Source organism: Schistocerca nitens, chromosome 3, assembly GCF_023898315.1.
Source record: "Schistocerca nitens isolate TAMUIC-IGC-003100 chromosome 3, iqSchNite1.1, whole genome shotgun sequence".
Classification (NCBI taxonomy): Eukaryota; Metazoa; Arthropoda; class Insecta; order Orthoptera; family Acrididae; genus Schistocerca; species Schistocerca nitens.
The window spans coordinates 599,241,290-599,266,505 of NC_064616.1; the positions used below are offsets into that span (position 1 = coordinate 599,241,290).

Sequence of the window (25,216 nt, forward strand, 5' to 3'; positions counted from 1 at the left end):
ACCTTCAACCCCCCCCCCCCCCCCAAACCTTCAGCACTGCCTACATACTTTAAGAGTCAGTTATATTTTATGAAAAAATTACTAACTATTGCACTGAATACAAATATTATTCTTTCCCAGCTTATGCTGCTAACGGTCCATGCCTCTGAATTTGAACTGAATTAGTTTCATTATTTTTCCAGTTTTGGAACATGATATGTATACCATCATTTCCACTACTTCTGTAGAAAAACATCTATGTACTGTAAGTAGAAAGTTTCAAGGCTGTTTAGTCTTCAGATGACACTGTTTCAGTTACAATAAAACTACCCAGTATTGAATGAAAAAGGCAGCAAGGAAGCCCTATAACAGCAAGAAATACACTGAGGATCATCTAAAATGTAGAGGACAACAAACATTAACCAACTGTTAACTATATTTATTTACAAAATCTCGTATACAATACAAATTCTGTTACGTATAAAAGAGTTATACACACAAAGGCCTTAACAGAATAACATGATTCATATGAGAGAAGCATTTGTACATGTTTCAGATCTTTGTTGGTGACATCACAGTTGTTAGATATACCACTCAGTTTATTACAATAATAAAATATTTTTCTACAAAAGTATCAAGAGATATTTCACAATATCAACCGCTGAAAACAAACATCAGTACCTTCTTACCATCATGTTATTAAAGAGTATCATTTCTCACATGAGATTCTTAATATTGCAGTAAAGCTCATACAGGATTAGTCTATCATGGTCAAATTTATTTCTGGCATGAAACAGTGGTACTATGTTAAGGCACAACTTTTATTTTTGCACATGACTATTCCACTTTCGCAATTTTTAAGATCAACTTATAATAGTAGTAGCAATTGTAGTAAATAATAACAACAATGGCAAAGTTTATTAAGAATATGTTTTTTCTGTAGCTTTTGTCCAGTTTATCTCTAAGATGAGACTTGAACTCACAGTTATGAAATTAACAATTCCTACACAATTTTATTGTGTTATGAATGACCAGTTTTCATCAATTTTTCTTCTTTTTATGACTTGCCAATACAGTAGTCTCAAAAATTAGGATGACTAACTTTATCATCATTAGCTTTCACTTTTCTTTATGACACATTTTTAACATGTACTCAATCTACTTGGTCAATTGTTGCACAATTCGTTTTGGAAACAGATCTAATGACGCAAACACACTGTATATTTTAGTGAAAAAAAATGTGGTATTAAATTTGTATTTGATTCAGTAGTTCTCTCCATTCAAATAAAAGATTAGTTAACAATTGCACTACTTAAAATGGCCATAGACATCAGAACCCAATTTACAGCTAGAAGTTTATAACTTGTCAATTATAAAATGACAATGGCTACATTTCATGTTAATGTCAATTCTAACTATATCACAAAACTTATTTTCTGTGCTGCTGCTGCTAGATTAGGTTTTCCACTTGACATAGAAACAATAGTTCTAAAGCACCCAAATAATATCAATGTAAATTCAATCATATCTGTAAACTAGATCTGACATGCATCTACAGAGTCCTATGGCATGTAGTGGAAGTAATGCACATGTAATGGATTCACATATTGTGAAAACGTATTAGCATCAGCTACTTGTGACAAAAATAAAAGTTTGTGCTGGACTGGGACTCGAACCTGGATTTCCCACTTGACACTAGCAACTGGCTTAACCACTCTGGTTATCCGAACATGCCCCCAGTGCTGCTCCAAACATTAGATTCAGCTATTCAAGCATGCCCCCAGTACCGATCTGAACCTCGGATAGCCAAGGTTTGATTCGAGTCCCCATTCAGCACAAATTTTCATTTGTTACAAGTTGCTGATGCTAATACATATTCATGATATGTTAATCCATTTCATAATTCCCACAGCTTCAAATCATCAAAGACAGTGTCTGTTCGTTCAGACATGCATGCATGTCTGAAGGACATTGTATTTTAATAAATGCAGTTACTGCATAAACGTAGGCACTGTTGCCATTAATAATGAACAGATATTAATTTCATATCATTGGAAATCTAAGAAAGGCCTGCAGAGGTAACCTCATGTCAGAGTAACAGAAAATATTCACAACACCTGTTCTTGTTACTGTTGTAATGTATCAGTGCCTACCTCAATTACACTGGATTACAGGGCACTAGGCATCAAGGGAATGTAATTCCTAATGTGGAGCTTTTAGTTCAATGCAATTCTGTCACAGGATGACAAACTGAGGTGTTTAACATACTAACAAAATTGACAAATTTCACTTCTTTTATGATGAAGTTGAACAAACATTTACAGTTACAGCAGAACTCTACTGAAAAATCGTTACAACATGCCCTGTACCTGTAATTGGAGATGATGTGATTTCTAATACCACTAAGATGGTGGCATGGCACATATTGCCACAGTCAGCAGTGACTACTTTTCTCAATGTTCTGGGAATTCCTTTCTTTTTGGCTATCTGAAGCAGTAAATATTTCATACTAGGTTGGTAAATATGAGGTAGCTGAAAAAATATATATAAACACGATATAAAATGACATACCACATCATGTCATGGTTAGTTTGAGCAATGTGTGCAACAAAAGTGTACTCTCATAGTGTGCCAATATACAAGAAATGTACTTCACACATGTATGCCACAGAATGTAAGGTAGTAAGTGGATTTTCTTTTTGATACATTGAACATAAGCTCTCATTTACAACTAAAATAAATTCTGTAAAACATGAAATACTGATGACCACTATGCTCTGTCCAGCAAGAAAAAATATGGGAAAGGCACAACAAAATAACTGTTACACATCATTGCTTTTGGGCAAAGCTCTTCAGCAAAGAAAACACACATACACATTTACACAAGCAAGTCCGTGTTTTCTTTGCTGGAAAAGGCTTTAGCCAAAAGCTGTAATGTGTAACAATCTTTTTGTTCTGCCTGACCAACTCAATGGGCCATCTTTACAGTGAGTAGCAATCTATCCTTTTCCTAATATTGTTAATATTCCAGCCTGGAGTTACCACTGTTTGATTATGCTATGGGAAAGTAACTTAATGATTATGAGAGAAGTGCAAGGAGAGAAAATAAGATAATGACAATACCACATTAAATTAACAGTGACACCAGCTGCATGTCTTGCTTCTATTTCCTAAAGATCATTATTCTTAATGAAACGATTCCCTTCAGAGTGTTTCCCAGAGTAGCGGTACCGACATTTACCATATGCACCTGAAAAAAGGAGACACTAAGTATTTACTTTCTGAGACTAATGATGATCATAAAATATGTTTCAATGTCTCATATCAATATGCAGTTCAATAAACAAATAGCAATTTGAATGTGGTGCACAAATTTTTAGAACTACAAATTAGAACTACTGTTCCTTTTAGGGACTGGCTCTGTAGATAATCAATATATTAATTTTCATACTGGTGAAATAAACTGCATTTTTAGAAGACCTTGAGAATTTTAAAAAGAATGCAGCTGTTTTTCATATAATTTTCAGAAGCAACCAATGTTGTTTTAAAGCTTTCCACAAGACATTTTTCATGGAACAGCCATTTTGGATTTCTGTAACTGCTGTTAGTTAAGGTGACATGTCTTAAATGGTTGGAGGGTGTGACACAATGGAATTCTAAGTCAGTCCATGAGGCACAATTGGTTGGTGTAATTATTAGTGCACAGCAAACAAAATGACAAAATGTAGGGATATGTACAGACTAGCAGAGTTTTAAATTGAACATATAATCCTTTCCCAGCAGCTCTCTCTCTCTCTCTCTCTCTCTCTCTCTCTCTCTCTCTCTCTCTCTCTCTCTGGGAGGTGAGAATGCTTCAATACTTCATTAAGGTTTGCTAACCACCTGTCCTATATTCACATGTTGCTTCTGATGCGGCAAAACCAAATAGTACATGTGCTGTAGAAATTATGACCAAGCTCAACAGGAAAGTGACTTATGGAGCCTTGTCTGTTGTGTCCCAAATGTAGTGTGTTGACTCAACTTGTGTTTTTCACACAAAATTGGACAAGATACACTTAAGACATTACTTAAGTGACCCCTATCTAGTAAGGCACATCCTCATACCATGACAGTAATAGAATATGCTCTGTAACTTCTACTCTCAGCCTCAAGTATTTGTGGCACCGCAGAAATGTACTAGTACTGTGATTTCCACCCATTCTGAACAGGTTTCAGCACCCAGAATGGTTGTTTATCGACCATGCCATATTTAACTTTGGACATCATGGGAAATTTGTCACACAATTAATCGACATGGTAACATGTATCAGTATCCCTATTTAGCTGTGTTCAACTTCATAGGGTGAGTTTCCTTAGTCTATGAAACACAAAAACTCTCTACAGTAAATTGTGGTGTAGAACTGCAGCTCAGCACAGGTCCAGATGTCTTGGTGATTCACAGGTGGTAAAGAAGATTGGAGGCAGACAGTTCCCAAAACATATGTTCTCCATCTGTCATCTCGACACCCTGATTAGCAGCTGGATATAACGATCTTTAAAGTAACTTTGATTGACAGAACAATGACTGCCAGAGACATCTCAGCTACTGTACATACTAATTAGCTGATCTCTTGCTGGGAGTGGTACTATGTTCCTTTGGTATGTTTATCATTGACACTGGTTTATCTGTGAGTCTGTTTCTGATGAAATGACAGTTTTATGTCCTTAGATATGATGACACGCAAAACACATTGTGGGCTCACAACCGCTGTTCAGAACCAACAGGTACAATAAGCTGCACATGCCAATTGTCGCAGGGGGTGGGGGTTACTAATCCGCTAATCTGGAGGAATCTGGGAATCTGGCAAGTGATTTTTACATCTGTGTGGTCATCAGTCCTGTCACCAGAACATATCTGAACCCTTTTCAGAACCCAATCTGACAATGCACATCTCCACACCACTTGGTCACGTAGTCTTCCACTTGGGCTGTCTAAACAACAAAATCTCAGCCCCATCAAGCATACGTGGGACAGCAGAGCTGTCATTGATGTTTATTAGCTCATTGGCCCATAATGACCACAACCCAGTTACACCAACATTAAATAAAAGCCTTTGTTTCTGTAGCACACACACACATTCAACACCATAAAAACACATCACAAGAGATATTAGATTCTTGTGTGGTCTCACACACTGGCCCTACTCATTATCAAGGGCTATTAGCAACTAATATCTCTCTCCCTCTCCCTCCCTCTCTCTCTCTCTCTCTCTCTCTCTCTCTCTCTCTCTCTCTGTGTGTGTGTGTGTGTGTGTGTGTGTGTGTGTGTGAGAGAGAGAGAGAGAGAGAGAGAGAGAGAGAGAGAGAGAAGTGAAACAATAATCTTTCTGGAAGACTGGACTTTGCTTTATTAACAAAACTAAAGTGCGAGAAGTCTACGCACAATACTACAATTCTAAAATAGCCAAAAAACATGCTGTATATTTTAATAAAAGTAATCTTGCAACAATATTTGTACGGAGAAATTAATACGATATTCTGAATCTTTATTCACCTTGATGATCTCCAATACTTCGCTTAGAACCTGGTAGTGGTGTGTACTTGGAATTGAAGGTTGCAGGCGAGTCATCTCTACCTTCCTGCAGAATTGACAAAAACGAAAGTACTGTATAAATATATTTTGCAACACATTTTGCTGTAAAAGTTCATTACTTTCTACACAAAATATAAGAGCTGATAGTGGTAGTCTTGTAAATCACTACTGATTAGTTAAATTACCTCAACAATCCATTTAAATGTCTTAATTGTGAACTATTCCTCATTTATGCAAAAATCCCTTGATTGATCTTTTATTATAACACTGCTGCTGTTATCCTCAAAGTGATAAAAAAAGGAAGGAACGAAGGAAGGTAGATTAGAGATTAATGTCCCATCAACAGTACAGTCATTACGGATGGAGCACTAGCACAGATTATGAAAGGATGGGGAATGAAATCGTCCATGCACTTTTTAAAAGAACCATCTCAGCATTTGCCTGAAGTGTTTTAGGGAAATTGTGGAAAACCTAAATATGGATGGCTGGACAGGAATTTGAACTGTCGTCCTCCCGAATGTGAGCCCACTGTACTAGCCACTGCACCACTTTGCTCAAGTCACAAAGTGACAGTTTGCAACAAGTGTAACAGCAAAAGTTTGTTACAAAATTTATTTATGAAACCTTGGTGCAGGATTAGTAATCATACTTTACAGGACCACACATTGTGATTTAAGATTCGCTCCCTTTGGTGCAAGTCAATAGAATTTATTATATGTCAATTGATTGTGTTTTCTACATTACACACGCATTGTACAGTAGATGGTGGATTACATTTTTTGCATGATACACAATGCAAAATCAGTTTTTCATGTCCACTATATTCTTCACTATATCTAAAAGATACAGGTTGTACTTGGGCTGTCAATACAGCAATGCAACAAAACAGAAATCGGAAAGGGAAAAAAGGACAACAAATCGGTACAACTACCACTTTCGGCAACACATTTTCCTGCCATGATTCATTAAATTCTGTATCAAAAATCAAAAGTTTGCAATAATAGCTAATTTTAATAGTCTTATAAATTACAAATGATACATTAAATTCTCTACAATCCATTTTACAAACAAGATACAGAGTGAGGTGGTTTAGTGTTAAGGAACTAGACCCTGCATTTGGGACGGTGTGGTTCAAACTTCAAATCCAACCATCCAGATTATGTTTTATGTGCTTTAGGTAAGTAGCTAAGGTGAATGCTGGCATGGTTTTGCTGAATGTGCCACAGCTGACTTCCTGTTTCATCCTTTAAGAATGCAAACCGAGCTTCCATAGTTTTCTCATAAAAACACTTGTCTCAAAATTTCCGTAATTTATTTACATGTTTTATATTATTATATCAAACAACCATATGTTACATCAAGAAGTAACTAAAAATAATAGAGTGTATTTCATAATAATGCCATAGTTGCTATTTCTTTCAGACATATGCTGAAAACAGTCTTTAACACTTGAACCCCTTGTTTCTTTGGTGTTATTTTTTGAAATTTCATGCAGCTCAGCCCCATGTGTAAAATATAAGTGATGGAGTAAACTATTAGCTCTTAATGTACAAATAACTGAAGGGAATGCAGCTGCATGACATTGCTGACAGCTGCAGGTGGGTTTTTACGATCTCACTTAGTTGCATTCCCAAGTTATTTGAACATTGTATATGTCGGGAGAAACTGAGGTCTCACATTAGCTCGTAATGTTTGTTCTTTACATGGTATATAAAAAATGTTATGTAATCTTATACCACATCCTATAATATTATAACTAGCAGAAGAAACAGGCAACTCTGTCTTTTTTTAATTCCCTGAAATGAATTTCATGTGACTTGGTGCTCACTCTTGTAGTGATAAAAATAGTAACGCTCTTCCTCTTTTAGTAAATAGGATCTGGTTGTGCATTTGAAATATTTTTTTCATCCTACCAGGGATTTACAGTTCGTTGTTATGTATGAAAAATTCTTCTGTGAGTGGCATGTGACACCAAAGTGACAATAATAAAACAACTAGGAAAAGATCTTGATCTAACTTATAAGGTGAGCCTGAAGGTTAAGTGGAAACTGTTAAAGGCAAAAAGTGGTACTAAGAAGCTGTTTTGAAGCCTCCATTTAAGATCTTACATTATACAGTTTTTGGAAGCACAATATACCATAGTGTTATGTATGCACAGAGTAGGACAGCAGCCAACACATACATTGGTGCAGACAACTGTCCACAATGTCACATAACAATAAGTGTTATAAAACCTGATATGGAGCCGTGGGGCAAGGAGCATGTTTACGATTGCAGCATACTGACTCTGACAGGGAGTCAAGACACCGATCTGCTGTCAAAGTGATGCAATACTTAACACAAACATCACATGAGATGTGACCATGGTAGACATAACACACTTTACAACCAGTGCTAGTGTGGCCACAAGCCAATTGCAGCTGTTTTATGAGGCTTTGTGTCTTGTGCCATACAAATATTAGTACCACAACCCTCCTGTCCAATGGATTTCTTTGGAAATTGTTTCCAATTTGTTTGTTTATTCACTACTGACGCGGCATTCTCTTCAGATCAGTGCTCACTTTGTGAATCTCATCACTTGTGAAGCAACTGTTACATCTCACCAAAGCTGGACTGTAACAACTATCTTAACAGACCTTAGTATCTGGTATCAGGACATTATACCAAGGCATGTAATGTGGAACTACAGCATTGTATATTACACCCAGTACCAACGTTAGTCAATCTCAAAGCCTGGCTGATCATTACCCAAAGTCAACTACAGAACTGGACCCACCCGGTACACATGAAATCTACAGCTCCCAACGCACAGCAGTCAATGGTTGGGAGGACCACACAACAAAAGGAGTCACAGCTTCACATCTTGTGGAGGAGGAGGAGGAGGAGGAGGAGATTAGTGTCCAATATCTTGTCAACAATGAGGTCTATCTTGTAAACAACAAGGTCAATACAGGTGGAGCACAAGCTCAGATTAGGGAAGGATGGGGAGGGAGATTGGCTATGCCCTTTCAAAGGAACCATTCTGCCATTTGCCTGAAGCAATTTGGGGAAATCGCAGAAAACCTAAATCAGAACGGCCGGATGCAGGTTTGAACCATCGTCCTCCAGATTGCGAGTACAGTGTGCTAATCACTGCCTCACTTCTTGCACAAATGAGGTTCATTAGAGTGACATCTACATAATATTCCGCCATGAAAGATTAGCATGTGACGTAGGTGTGTCTTTATGGAAAATGAGGACTGAGCGTGAACCTTTTCAGTGACACACTGTGCAGCAGGTGAGGGACTAAAGTTCCTTGGCCACAGAATGTGATCGAGTCCATCCTCCATGAGAACAGACTGGGTGCAAAAAAAATTAAAACTTAAAATACGGAAATTGTTTTGGTATGAAAAACGAATCTATCAGCCAGAAAAAAAAGTGTTATGAACAGTAATGAAAGACTAAATGTGTAATGAGTGGACAATAGAAATGACACAGAACAGCCTGTCATGCTTGTGGTGCAAGGAACAAACGAAAGAAGACCTCGGTACCATCAAGAGGTGTAACAGCACTTGTGGAAGGTCCTCAGTAATACTAAAATAAGGAAGATATGACTGCAGGCAGTGAGTTGCACTGGAAGCATGAGGAACTACATGGGGTGAGCATGAGGGGCACATAGTCTCCAAAGTTGAGCCAGTCATGTGGCAATGGCAAATGATGCTCTGTGTAAATACAGCAGTAAAGTTAGAAGGGTGTAAGTTATGCAAAACAAGCAGCTAAAAATTACGGAAAAAAGGCAGGTGCAGCATTCGAAATGCAGTACTGAAGAAGACACAAATGTATTACACCAACTGGAGATGAATGAAAACCAGAAACAGATCTCGACATAAATATAATTTATATATAAAGTAGCTGATCACTGTATTTTTTCAAATAATACTAGAATGAATGATTAAGGTTTATTCTGTGTAAATGTAGCAATAGAGTTAAAGAAGAAACTTTAATGTGGTAAAGAATGCAAAAAGAGTTATGCCTCAGTTACATAGTGTGTGCAGCTGGTCCAGTTTATCTATGTCATGTATAGGTTAATAACCACAGGGCTATGAGAAAAGTGTCAGGCATGGTATGCTGCAAAGTGAGTGATATGAAAACTGAGGCTCGGCAGCAGTGGTCCTTTAAAGAATGTGTACAGGACTGGCTGAACTGAATGAGTCAAGGAAATAACCTATTGACAGAACACTTGGACAGTTTAAAACACAGTGGTGTCTGTTGCAATTGCTATGTTATATTCTTATTTCATGTACATACAATTACGTGAGAAGAAAAGGTAAAATTTAAGCATATCAGTTATAATACTTGTAATCTCTTTCAGGGTTATGGATGTTTGTACTGATCAGTGGAGATAAAGATAGTGTTTTGTTTTATGTAATGCATAAAATTTAAAAGCGATTCAAGTCTAAGTGCCAAGTACAAACATGCCAGAATACTGTGATGCCACATCAAGCCAAGAAGTGATTTCTGGATTAGGAAGCAGGGCTGCTCCTGAAAAGAGCAGTAATGAAGCTGCCAGCACCCTTTGCGTGTTTATGTGGAATGCATTGTGCTGTGTATGTAGCCATATGATATACAGCAAGACCAAGAGCACGCCACCAAGCAGACACTATTCACACCATAGTGGCACACTGAGATCCAATCCATTGTCACCTACATGGCATTCATATTATGGAACTGATTTCTTCTTCTGCCAGTCAGATCCATGTGCTGCTAATTCTGTAAGCCATTACAGGAGGCACTGATACTGGAACTGCTTTTCTGTTTTTGCAAATGAGATTGCAGGTACAAGATTATTCCACTGGCTGCAGATAAATGGAGATGTGCAACCACACTCACCCATTTTCTGCAATTCCACAGCTGCAGATACGGTTGCGGCTCATCAGTTCTTCTGTGCTACGGTTCCAACCAATGCTGATCATCCACTGCCACCACAACAGCAAGCCACTAAATATGAGTGATCGTTGGACAGTTCAACACTGAGTGTCTCATGAAATTCACATTCAAAGACAGAACTTAACAACTGTCATAGACAGTAGTCCAAACAGAGCTTCATAGACTAGATAGTTGGCTTTCAAGGTGTTATGTTAGTTAAAGGACAGGACTTGATCTCCAGCACCATGCATCTATCAGCACTCACCTCTGAGTATTGCAGATACACCACTGGGGGGAAAAAAATATACACCTTGAAAGACAGCGTCAACTTTGATCCAATGACGGAATATGCCAGCTGGGGGATAGTAGACATACTGATAATGGTTTCAACGTCGTCTGATAACAGATAGTGTAGTGGCATAACTACCAGAACACTATCTATGTCTACTATTCAATAGGGAATGCTGACAGCAAGACGGCTCAGTGTAGTGCAAATGCCTGAAGCAAGCTCGCACCCTTGCTTCCTACCGTCAACTGAGCAAGTTTGAAAGGGGTCAAATTGTGGCCTTCCGAGTTGCACAATGGTCCTTATGGAGAATTACCACACCAGTTGTATGTGCTGCATCAATTGTGCAACAATGCTGGCATGACTAGTCATGTGAATATTCTCACACCTGTAGATGAGGTTCTGGATGTCCATGCAGAACAGAAAGCCACCAGGATTATCATATTGAGATCATACACCTACCACAGCACAGATATGTCAACCAAATTTTTGCGAACCAGTTATTTGCAGTGGGACTATGGGCACGTACACCTCTAACCTGTCTTCCACTCACACAACAACATTGAAGTGCATGGCTTTACTGGTGCCATCAGAGGAGCACTTGGAGGATGGAATGGCATGGTGTGGTCTTCAGTGATGAAAGCACATTCTGCATGCATGCAAGTGATGGTCATTTGTGGGTATGATGTACACCTGGTGAGCCCTGTCTCATGGAGTGCATTCATCCAAGCAACCTTGACGTCTGGGGTGCGATAAGCTACAACTTTCGTTCACCTTTGGTGTTCCTGGAGAGGACACAAGCCAGCATTTGGTACATACAGGATGCTGTTAGACCATTTCTTCTGCTGTTCTTGCAACAGGAATGTTGTGTGTTGTTCTAACAGGATAAGGCTTGCCCACACACTGCCCGTTAAACTCAATGTGCTCTGCAAGACATGCAGCAACTTCCCTGGTCAACACGATCGCCAGAGTTGTCTCCAATCAAGCACATATGGGATATGATGGGACAAGAAATGACTCATGTGACTCATCAACCAAAAACTCTTACAGAACGACATGAACAGCACGGAGCAGGCATGGCATAACATATCCCAGGATAGTATTCACCATCTGTATGATTGACTGGATGCCAGAGTCAGTGCATGCATTGCTGCTTGTGGAGGCCACACCACGTACTAATATGGGTGTTTCAGCATGGCTTGCTTGGAAATGCTTGTGCTATTGATCTGTAATCATTTCATGTACTCCATATGCATTGTTGCAGCAATAAATCTTGAATGAAATGGAAATGTTGCAAAGGGTGTATATTTCTTTCCAACGGCATATATGTTATTGTAAGAAATGCTTATTATATGTTTCATATGTGTTAACCATATTAATTGTTTTAGAGATTATGTCCTGTAATCACATATGTTGCAAAGTGTGCACAGCTATCTTGTACATCACTGAATATTCTGTGGTAGGAGGTTTTCTTCCTGCTACCTATGGATTTTGGGTGCTAAACTTGCTTTGTGAATACATCAAAGTGGATCCTCAATATGAGGGCCACATGCATGGAAAACATGAAGTTATCGTTGTTTTACTGAGAGTGCATTCTGTTTGGCAAAGTGCTACAGTTAATTAAAGATGATTTATGAAGCCTAAATGACTGCAGCAGAATGAAAATTTGAAACGAGTAACCAAGGATTTCTATATCTAGGAAAGTATATTCGTGACAATGAATAAGATTTTTGTAAACTGTTTTTAAATTATTAAGTATGGTCTCCCTTAAAAAGGTTTTAGGTATGTTCAAATTGTAACAGTACTGTGCCTCATTTAGTACATGATGTTATCTGTATTCTCTATGATAAATATCTATAACGTAATAATCTATCGAGTTATTTCATAATAAGTGACAATATGTATGGGCATACAATGCATGCAGTCATGGCTGGTATTTACATCCTTGGCAATTTTTGTTATACAAGCATTAGGCCATGGTCTAAGGCATGTTTCTGTACCAAACATTTCATCTCCTAATGCTGCAGGCATCACAGAAACTATACAGTTGCAGGTAGCATATTAAAACTTAAACAAGCTCAGCAAGCCGAACTGCTTGATGGATTTATATGTTTTAAGACTCAGTTTCCTGGAATGAGGTTTGGCATTCAAGTAACTAAGAGTGGAAATTTTGGTAAAAGATTGTACTGTAATAGTGCTGATTGAATTTTCAAATTGCATTACGTGTTTATTAACGAATCTGCCAACAGGTGCAGTACATACATTTGGGAACTAGTTTCGAACCAGCTGGTTCATTTTTCAAGTCTGGCCTACTGTGGATGTACAGTTAACAAGAAACGTAAAAATGGCAATACATGCTTTATAAAATGATTGCAAAATGAGTTTTATTTTTACGTGCTAAGAGGCACGTGTGGATTGTGACAGTCATTCTGCGAACATTTTATAAACCATGTATTGCCATTTTGATGTTTATTATTGAGATTAGGCACTTTCAGTGCAGCCTCAGTTGGCCAGGCTTGAAAATGAACAGGTTGGTTATAAACTGGTCACCAAACATATGTACTGCAACTGTTGACAGACTCGTTCATAAATGCTTCATGGAATAGTAAAAAAGATGCTGGTTCCATGTCAATAAAATGTTGAAACTGAAGTTTAAAACTCTATCATAATTGACATTTAGCACTGACCCTGCAAATACTTGTCACAGAATATGTCCTGTAATCCTGGTTTATCAGGTTCAAACTTGTTATGCACGTTGGAATTCATTTGTATTAGTAAATGAATAAACACAGACTTGTTTGCTACAGTAGTTATTCTCTGCAGCAATCTGATAAATGACATTAATGATTCAATGTTTAGAGTTATTTATCATCATTAATCAGTTTATATGGCCTCATTTCTTGACTCACTTCTTACAGCAATCTTCAGCTCTTCCTAATATAATCTGAAGAGATACACTGTTATCTTCTTTGCTTGACCCAGCCATCCACTTGTTGCTCTTCATAATGGCCTTCTCCTTTCAATTTTACCTTGCAAGATGCCTTCTCTTCTCAAAATATGCCCAATTAACTGAAAATATCTTTGACTGGCACAAAATGAGTAACTTCGTGTGATTCTATGTTCTTCTATAATGGAAGAAATAGTTTTTCTTTCTCGCTATCATACAGATGTAATGTCTTCTACCAACACTGCATCTCAAAGCCATTACTTCAGCCTTTGTCACTAGCTTTCAGGGCCAGGGCTTGCAGCCATACAAGTGATACCAGCAAGCACATCTTTGTTGTTCTGGATATTGCACAGTTCTGGCAAAACTTGGTGAGTTAAACCATTGCTGCTTGGCCAAAGATGATTTATTATTTTATTTCTTTATCACACTTTCCAGTGTCCTAGTTATACACAATCATCCTCTACCTCCACATCCTTTAAGCACCCTGTACAACAGATTACATCTAAATCTTGGCAATTAATAACCATTAGTTTGCTCCTTTTCATGTTCATCTCTAGATTGAAATTTAAACTTATAGTCTTCACTCTGGGAAACAAATCGCCAAGTTTTACCTCACTTCCTGCAATGAGGGTAGCATCAGCCAGAAAATGTAGATTATTGATTTTCTTGCTGCTAACTGAAATTCTACCATCTCATCCATCCAGTGTGCTCCTGATGACACAGTTTGCATAAATGTTATAGATTTGATGGGATACCGTCTTGTCTAACACCATTTGCCACATCGAAAAAGTCCAAGTATTCACCACCAACCTTTATGCTTGAATTATGGCTGTTATAAAGACATTTTAGTAATGATACTAGGTGTTTTGGAAACCCAAATTCATTTAGCACATGCCACAGCTTGTCCCACATGACACAAACAAACATGCTGCACATGCCCAGCTAGGCAAAATTTTATTGATTGGCAACTCCATAGAGTGCTGTGTGCACAACGACCATATATGTGAAAGTAGAAGGAAGGTCAGCGTTGTCCGTAATTTTGATGGTTTATTGACAGCAAAATCGATTTTCAATCACATAGTATCATCTTCAGTGCTGTAGTGTACAAATTAAACTAATAGGCACTGGTGTCAAGTTATCAGCAACCAAAACTATGTAATGATCGCAATGAGTTATTGTGATCGTTACATAGCTTTGGTTGCTGATGATAACTTGACACCAGTGCCTATGAGTTTAATTTGTACACTACAGCACTGAAGATGATCACTATGTGATTGAAAATCAATTTTGCTGTCAATAAACCAGAAAAATTACAGCCAACACTGACCTTTCTTCTAACGAACAAACACCTTTTTAATCTAGGATGTAAGCAAAGGCAGGTAAACAGAACTCATGAGATTTTTCTATTATCTGCCTCAAATTCATGACTGCTTCTTATGTACCTTTACCTGTCACAAAATGTGCTCATTCTGCAGACATCTGAGATTACAGAACTGTCTTTAGCTGCTGATTCATTGTGTACAGGAGGACTTTGCTAGTATGCAATATTAATACTATGATCTGATAATTGGAGCAGTCCATAATTGAACCTTTTTATATGAAGAGGAATTGTAACAGATGTAGTCCAGTCTTTTGACCTTTTACAAATGTATCTGTATTGTTTGTAAAGTAATTTAAGAAGTATAATATAATAATATTTGTTACAAATATCAATATACGAACTACTTTATGAAATAGTTGAAGTGAGTTGAATGAGAAGGTCCAAGTTACCCACTGCCAATGTCCATGGCTTGATTCTTTTTACTCTTTTCCAACGTAATGTTTTTTCATGGAAGTTTTCAATCTACAAATTTGCAAATTACTCTAAGGGGAGAGTGTGTGATGTCTCTGGACACATCTGTCAACTTCTTTTATTCATTTTACGGGAGCCTCATAGTCACAGTGTGTACTGTGCATCGACTTCGTCAGCAGATATGGAAAATGCATTATAACACCTAATTTTGTGAATAAATGAGAATTTTTCACTACTTGGACATGTGGAAAGCCTCTTGACATATAAGGGGCATTCAAAAAGAAATGAGCTGGAGGCATAATTACATAAACCAGTACCTGTATGTTAGAAGAAATGACCCTGGCTGTTGTGACACAAGGTGGTGAATGGCTGTCTCATAAAATTCCTGGAGCTGCAATGTTAACCAGTTCCGTACGTACAGCCGGACATCACCATCCACACGAGTGCAGGAAAGGTTATGCTGATGTTCTTCTTTGACCAAGATGGCCTGCTTCTGATTCACTTCTTGCAGCACGGGACAACAGTGAATGTCCAGCATTACTCGTGAACCTTGACCACCCTTTGCCAAGCGATCAAAACATAACGACCAGGCAATCTCACCCGTGGAGTCATTGTGATCCACAACAATGCAAAGCCTCATATGGCCAACACAATCACGGCACTCCTGTAGAAATTCAAATGAGAGGTTCTCAGTCACACTCCATACAGTCCAGACCTCCGTCCCTGTCATTATGCCATTTTTGGTCCCCTTAAAAAGGCTCTGAGGAGCAAATGATTCACCTCGGACGACGATATCCAGCTGTATGTGCAGAACTGGTTAACATCACAGCCCTGAGAATTTTATGAGACAGCCATTCACTGCCTTGTGTTACAGTGGGACCAGTGTCTCAACAGGCAGTGTCAATACTTCTAACATACAGGTACTGGTTTCTGTCATTATGCCTCCAGCTCATTTCTTTTTGAATGCACCTTATATTAACATCTGTTTCATATATTTTGTGAATTACTGTGGCTTGTGTTTCCAAATTTATATACAAACATAGCAAGCCAATCATAGGTGAGGAGAACCAATTGCTCACACCTGTAGCTATATCTCAACTGACAGCTAATCAGTAACTAAAATCTAAGCATGCCACAACTCCATGAAAATACACATGAGCTTACCTATTGGCTAGTACAAAAAACTAGTATGCGGTTAAAATTAAAAGCATTGAACACACTCACCAAGGAGTTGGCACTCCCTTCCTGACAGAGGAATGTAATAACATACATCGAGTACAATACACTTTTCAATGTTATTCACCTGTCATTGAAACAACTGAACTATTGTCCGATTCATGAATGAAGGAAGTCTGTGCATGGCGAGGCACAGATGGGGGTTGTAGCACTGTGGTTCCAGACGACAGTTGCAGTACGTGCATACAGGGGTTTTGCACTTGAAGAAAGTATCTATCCTGCAAATTATGTTTATTGTTTGTTTACGTAGAATCTGTTGCTCACCACCATTATCAGCCATGACAACATGCGGCAAATGCAATAAAAATTCACTGTGAAACTCGCTATGATCAGATTTAATGCTCACATTGACTACAACACTCACAGCAGAGGACTCATGACACTACTGAATGCTCACAGGCTGTCAGAGAATTCATGACATCAAGTGCACAGAATGAGCCCAAACTTGATGGCCTTCATTCATGACTCTGAATATAGGTGGCAGTGGTACTTACGGTAGTGACCATCTATGCTGCTACAAGGACGGATATGCATAACCCTAGCTCTTGCAAAATACAAAAATAAAGAAAGAAATTAAAAGCACTTTAATTCACAGCTAGTTATTACACAAATAACATGAACATCTGTTTTTATATCATGGAATATTACCATACAATAATGGTTACCAGACCACTCACTCATATCATGCCATAGAACATTATTACTATTTCACACTCAGAATACAAATTGCAAGTTTATGTCACTAGATGCAGATAATAAGCTATCTTTTCAGCAACAATGAGTTTTGCTGAATAAAGTTTAGAAATTCTGTTGATAGATAGTAAGTTGCAGCATTCATTAATAGCATATTGCAGTATTAACCTAGATGTTAATTCTTGAGGTTGAGTGCATAAACAAAGCATACAACAGAATTTTTTTTTCAGGTATGTCAGTGTTTGTGACACATCTTATTTAATATGATTCCCTATAATTAAAAAATTAAGCTACCCATAGCTATACATTTAATTAAAAAAATTACTGTTTCTTTTCTTTGTTATTCACAGTGGTATCATTTTATCAATGGACAAGGCGGTCCAAATTGTGAAGTGTGCATGTGGACTTCCCTGTCAACTACGCACCTGTAGTTAATTGTAATTTTGTATAATTATTGTTCAGTTAATCTAGTAATGTACAACCATAATGAGTAGCAGAGACAGTGGGCCTACTCTAGCAGTTAACAAATTCGACCATGATATATCAGTTGTTCTGCTTGACACCCAAGAAAGCACATGTTACTATGATGATCATCAATTCAATACTTCTGGAGATTTAGTCATTTGTTTGACCCCATAGTGCAGCTATTAACACTGCACCAGTGAGTTTTCGGCAAATTTGAGCCATAATATCTCCGGCAATATTTTCTTGAAAGAAATGAAACTTGGTCATCTTGTACACCTTTTTGTGCTCTCTTAAGTGAAATAATACAGAAAAAGACTTCCTGAGTGATTGCATATGGATAATTTGAAGCAAAGTTGGTCAAAAAAATAGACATTAAAAAAATGTGAAGTTTAGCTTTTTATATCTTCAGAAGTAATTGTAAGGTACAACTGAAACCTTAAACATAATAACATACCAATACAAGATCTTAGAACACACAATTTCATTCACCTACTGCTTTCCAATAGTTTACAAATTGAGGGCAAACATGACAATTTTTCTAAAAATGACAAAAAGGCTACTTTTGGTCCACTTTTACAAAAAAAAGTGTCTTCTGCAAACTCTTTTAAACCATTGTAAGCAAGTTAAAATGCTTAAAGCATTTATTGATTATTACGACAACTGTTTTTGAAGATTCCCATTTTCAAGTATGTCTACATCGTCCTGACGCGCGTGTGTGTGTGTGTGTGTGTGTGTGTGTGTGTGTGTGTGTGTGTGAGAGAGAGAGACTGTATCTGGTGACTGCTCTTGTTACATTTCACATGAAATTCTAAAATATCGATTTCACATCGATTCTGTACTGTTTTATATGGTGTGGTGCAACTTTTTTTGTTATGGTTTAAGGGTGCAAAACTGCTACGGGCATAAGTGCCCCATTCTGTGCCTTAGGGAAGGGTAAAAAAAAAACCGAATGTGAAATCAGCAGCAACAGGAGCAAAACTCAAGCAGGAAGGAAACTGAAAACGGAAGGAAATCTTAGAAAACTACTATTGAAGGGGGGGGGGGTTGTATTCCCCAAATAAGAGCTTCAAATGACCGACCTCATTTCACTGACACTGATAAAATCAAGGACGCGATCAGCTGAGCACTGTAGTGCCCCAGAATTTTACGAAAGTCTGGAGACACTTGTGTTCCAGCCGTTTCAAACACGCGTTATTTTAAAGCAGGGCGTAAGGATGAGCACGGGATACTGCACCCATTTATTGTTTGTGCAGGCAAAACTGGAAGGGAGAAAATTCGGCGGCGCTGGTAAGTGTTCAGCGCGACCTGCCAAGAATAAACACATACGGCCCGGAAGCTTCGTGGCCGGCTGCAAAGAGTAATGTAGCTTTGTATTGTTGAAAAACAAATGGAGTGACTCGAGATAGTGACTGTTTAGTAGACACTAAACTGCTGTTGAGAGTACATGGACTGGACGTGGATAGTCAGCCACGATAAAAGCTTATGTGTTCATTGTGTTCAAAAATGTGTAATTAATCTTGGGTGCCCGGTAATGTGTGGGCTTATGTCATGAAGTTTAGTTGTTTTTTTGTACAAAGTGGAAATAAATATGTTATGGTGCATTGAATGATATTCCATGAGTAGCGTATTTTTAAATAAGAAGAGAGAGAGAGAGAGAGAGAGAGAGAGAGAGAGAGAGAGAGAGAGAGAGAAAACTTCCCCTTCCTAGCAGTGAAATCTTCAGAGAAGCGTCTGGTGCTAGCAGAAGACATTGGTGCTGCAAGAAAGGAGAACCAGCATTCTTCAACAAGTAAGTCCACGAAAACGCGTAAGCTGTACAGAGGGAGCTTAACATTACACCAGGCCATCACAGCATGTGTCATCTGCTAAAAGGGAAGATATATCAGGCGACAACTGTAAACGGGCATGTAGTGGATTAAAATAGGGGCACTGAAGTAAAAGGTGTTTCACTGTCCACGGTTGAGAGCAGTGAGGACAAAGCGGGAGAGGGTCACCATTTAAAAGATGTTGATGGCTAAAAGGACAGTGCCCTATCCGGAGTCTAGTTAAAATTACCTCCTCTCGACGACGAGGCCAGGAGGAAGAGGTCCAAGCACACGGAAGAGCTTTTACATCTCATAATTTATTATCGGGAAGTGTAGACCAATGTGTATGCCATAAAAGAGTAACACAACGACATAAAACACTCTACAGATCAGCAAAGGGAACCATGTGAACAGCGGGCCGAGGAAGAGAGACTGCAGCCTTGGCCACTATATCGGCTGCCTCATTTCCGCAGATATCAACGTGCCCTGCGATCCAGAGTAATGCTACGGAGACTCCCCCCAAGTGGAGCAAGTAGAAGCTGTCCTGAATCCAGTGGAACAGAGGGTGGACGGGATAAAGAGCTTGGAGGTTGAGAAGAGAGCTGAGCGAATCCAAACATATAATATACTGTAGCCGCTTATGGCAATGGATGTATTGGACAGCCGGAGAACAGCATAAAGCTCGGCAGTAAAACTGAACATTGGTTGGGCAGCCGAAATCTATTAGGGGTGTCGCCAACAATACAGGCACTCCCAACACCAAATGTGGTCTTTGAGCCATCAGTGTAAACAAATGTGACACCCTCCCATCCTCCATTTGTGCGCATAAAGTACACTCCTGGAAATTGAAATAAGAACACCGTGAATTCATTGTCCCAGGAAGGGGAAACTTTATTGACACATTCCTGGGGTCAGATACATAACATGATCACACTGACAGAACCACAGGCACATAGACACAGGCAACAGAGCATGCACAATGTTGGCACTAGTACAGTGTATATCCACCTTTCGCAGCAATGCAGGCTGCTATTCTCCCATGGAGACGATCGTAGAGATGCTGGATGTAGTCCTGTGGAACGGCTTGCCATGCCATTTCCACCTGGCGCCTCAGTTGGACCAGCGTTCGTGCTGGACGTGCAGACAGCGTGAGACGACGCTTCATCCAGTCCCAAACATGCTCAATGGGGGAAAGATCCGGAGATCTTGCTGGCCAGGGTAGTTGACTTACACCTTCTAGAGCACGTTGGGTGGCACGGGATACATGCGGACGTGCATTGTCCTGTTGGAACAGCAAGTTCCCTTGCCGGTCTAGGAATGGTAGAACGATGGGTTCGATGACGGTTTGGATGTACCGTGCACTATTCAGTGTCCCCTATACGATCACCAGTGGTGTACGGCCAGTGTAGGAGATCGCTCCCCACACCATGATGCCGGGTGTTGGCCCTGTGTGCCTCGGTCGTATGCAGTCCTGATTGTGGCGCTCACCTGCACGGCGCCAAACACGCATACGACCATCATTGGCACCAAGGCAGAAGCGACTCTCATCGCTGAAGACGACACGTCTCCATTCGTCCCTCCATTCACGCCTGTCGCGACACCACTGGAGGCGGACTGCACGATGTTGGGGCGTGAGCGGAAGACGGCCTAACGGTGTGCGGGACCGTAGCCCAGCTTCATGGAGACGGTTGCGAATGGTCCTCGCCGATACCCCAGGAGCAACAGTGTCCCTAATTTGCTGGGAAGTGGCGGTGCGGTCCCCTACGGCACTGCGTAGGATCCTACGGTCTTGGCGTGCATCCGTGCGTCGCTGCGGTCCGGTCCCAGGTCGACGGGCACGTGCACCTTCCGCCGACCACTGGCGACAACATCGATGTACTGTGGAGACCTCACGCCCCACGTGTTGAGCAATTCGGCGGTACGTCCACCCGGCCTCCCGCATGCCCACTATACGCCCTCGCTCAAAGTCCGTCAACTGCACATACGGTTCACGTCCACGCTGTCGCGGCATGCTACCAGTGTTAAAGACTGCGATGGAGCTCCGTATGCCACGGCAAACTGGCTGACACTGACGGCGGCGGTGCACAAATGCTGCGCAGCTAGCGCCATTCGACGGCCAACACCGCGGTTCCTGGTGTGTCCGCTGTGCCGTGCGTGTGATCATTGCTTGTACAGCCCTCTCGCAGTGTCCGGAGCAAGTATGGTGGGTCTGACACACCGGTGTCAATGTGTTCTTTTTTCCATTTCCAGGAGTGTAGCTTATGTCCGACGATAAACTATGAGGGGGGGGGGGGGTGCTATTCTTGGGGTACATAAAAAATCTTCTCAAGTAGGCTCTTTTTTGGAAGTCCAGGCGACCAATTTTGGGGCCCGTGATTTAGCAGGAGCTGATGAAGGGTGAGCCTGAGAATGAGCAGGTGATAGTGGAGGATGAATGGGCGATTTTTGGGCTGGCCAATCTGATGACCGTAGTGCTAAAGATGAGATCGCAAGTCTGTGTGGCTACCTCCTTAGTACACCAAGGTGATGCAAGGACAGTGCTATATTTACTCGCTGGGAGCACAGTGGGCTTTCTACTGGCAAATGACTTATGAACAGGAAATGTGGACACCTTTTCCTTCACTCGGATTTCCTGAATAACTCGTTTATCTTTGAAAACAGGGCAATCAGTAAAAGAAGCAGCATGGTCGCCCATACAGTTGATGCAACGAGGGGATGGAGGTGGACAATCACGCTCATGGGCATCCCTGTCACACGTAACGCATTTGGCCAGATTGGAACACGACTGGCTGGTAAGATTAAACTGCTGACACTGATAGCAACGCGTAGGGTTTGGGATGTAAGGGCAAACTGAAATGAACTCATATCCTGCTTTAATGTTCGATGGAAGTTGAACTCTTTCAAACATCAAGTGATTTTTCGCCCTCCATCGAAGACAGTAGCAATTTTTGGGGTTCCATCAAAGATGTCTTGATCCTCTACAATCCTGATGTTTACAAGATCCTCTGGGGGTGGGGCTTTCATACATTTCATACATCGGACATAGTACTGTCCATGAAAGATGCATGGAACACAGTAGTACACCTAGCTCTTACAGCCCAATAAATCAGCTGTGGCTGAGCACTACACAAACACCAGTCACTCCATGTGGTATGAAAATGTTTAAATTCTTGCACTGTCTTCATCTTTTCAGGACTCGGTGGTGAAAGAACCAGCTGAAATTCGTTTGGTGAAGAATTTAATTGCCAGAGATTGTGGTTTCAACATGGACAAATCATAGAATCCAGATCTCTGTTTAATAAACTCGCAAAGACCTTGCTACAGTGCAGCTAATAATGATACATCAGTATCCCAGTTACAGCTCAGTCCTGTTTATGTGAAATAAATCTTATGTTGTACTGAATTCAGTACCATATCTCTCTACAGGAAAATGACATATTACTTAAGAGTAAAAGTTACTTTTAAAGTACATACCACATTTGTGGGGCAGACCACCTTCATCAACTGACCTCTGCGACTAGCTTCCAAACGCTCTTCAGTTGTTACCTTTGTTGAATCAAGAAACTGAAGATTAGGTAGTCTATATAGTACATAGTACCTACAACAAAAAATACACATATATAATAAAGAATGCTATCACTCCACAGCATCCTTTTTTCTTTATTGCCTTCCCCTGTACCCCCACTTCCACCACTAGAGGGAGGGGGATGGAGGGGGAGTGGGAGGGAGAGGGGGATATATATATATATATATATATATATATATATATATATATATATATATATATATATATATATATATATATATATATATTTCCACTGATTCCTGGAATTATGTACATGAGTTCTGACATTAAAAACTCTCTGCCAGAATTTAATCAAAACCAGATTAATGATATGGATGTGACTTTTCTCAAGAAATGGCACTGATCTTCAGCTAGGCCTGCTTTGGATAGACACAAATCACTTGAATGAATATAACTGATTCAGGTTCTTCCAAATTTGTGAATAGTATTACATAACACTACTAATCCACTGAATTTCATTCTAGGAAAACAACTGCAGTTTAAACAGGAAAGTTATCTTTGATAAAGTAATGAAAACATGACTTGGTCAACAAACTGTAGAGTCCATTCAAAACAGGAAACAGTGTTAAAATATTATATATGGAAACAGATTCAGTTATAAAATGTGTGGCTAAATGTTGTAACTATCAAAACTAAATAACCACAAGCTTTACTGTTCACATGGAGAAAATAGTCTTCAATTTGTAACACATAAGTATTCAGATTTAGTACAACTAGCACACACTTTTTAAGATCATGTCAAACAGATGGTAGTGAGTCTACATCTACAAATTTAACACAGTGAAGGATTAAAACTACATGCCAGAGAAGGCCTAAAAATGAACCTTTGATTTTCGTCAAGCAAATCTGAGTTACAATGCAAATTTTAATGTCCTCTCTGATGTAAACAGCAAGATTTAATTTAAAAGCAAGTGTAAATTTGTGACAGAATAGTTCTCTTACAAGAAATTTATGATGGTGCTGAAAGCGGTGCTTGCAGGAATTAGTTTTTCCTGCAAGGATAGTCACTGTCTAGCAGTAACACAGGCAAACTAAAATGCTTCAGATGTCATATGTGATAAACCAACTTGAGGTAGGTTAGATATCAGCAGTAAATTGTACATAGCATTAATATGCTTGGATTTTAGGGTCTCAGACAAAGAGCAATGATTGGATGCGGGAGAAAGAAGGAAACTATGCATTGTTAATTCTGAACACTATCTTTTTGAGCAAAAATCGTTTCAACTGCATCATGGAATAACAATAATGTGTATTGCAGGAGAATTGACAGTTACTTATGTCTAAGACATTTGTCCCAAATAGAGGTGGAAGTCAAAATCTGATGTAGAACAATGTGTGACTATGTAGTTGCACTATACTTTGTACAGATAAACTGTTACAACACACTGTGCATTTATCCTGAAAGGAACTGTCTCTGTAACTCCGAGAGATTCAAAACATGTAAGAGTTCTGTCACATGCTCATGAGGCATTTGTGATGACTTAAACAATGTATAACTTTTCCAACAGACTGAAATGATTAGACATCTCATGCAGTCTACCATAGGGCAAGGTCTACTAACATGGACTGTCTTCTTGCGAGACACATACAAAGAAAATGTGTCTGCACATTGGAGATGGAAGGGCCTAACAGCTTTCAAGACCTGAATGTAATGGTCTTGTGTACCAGTGCATCTCTCACGTGATAATGTTAGAGGATGTTAGTCCAACGGCACATGTTCCTACATGTGTAAATACTCTGATCCGATGCATGAGAGAACATTTCAAGGAGTTACTAGTTTAACAAACTGATTCCAATACCTTGGTTCACATCAACTGGTCATTGCATTCCCTTTTGCCATAAAACTTATGACACTTCTTTAAAACTGAATTTTTCTGCATTACATTCACAGCCAATAACTGAAAATAAATGTCAGGAATTAATTTCTCCTTCTAAATAGAACTGTAAAGA

General features: G+C 39.4%; 1 protein-coding gene across 1 annotated transcript in view; it reads right to left on the reverse strand.

The window, feature by feature from the left end:
- Positions 1-403: 403 nt before the first annotated feature.
- LOC126248517 (leucine-rich melanocyte differentiation-associated protein-like) overlaps positions 404-25,216 on the reverse strand; it is a 40,032-nt gene continuing 15,219 nt past the window's right edge. The window contains exons 4-6 of the mRNA XM_049949566.1: positions 23,155-23,278; positions 5,513-5,597; positions 404-3,229 (exon numbers count right to left, since the gene is read on the reverse strand). Of these exons, the coding sequence (XP_049805523.1) occupies positions 3,150-3,229; positions 5,513-5,597; positions 23,155-23,278 (289 nt within the window). The 3' untranslated portion in view covers positions 404-3,149. The remainder of the gene's footprint in view (positions 3,230-5,512; positions 5,598-23,154; positions 23,279-25,216) is intronic.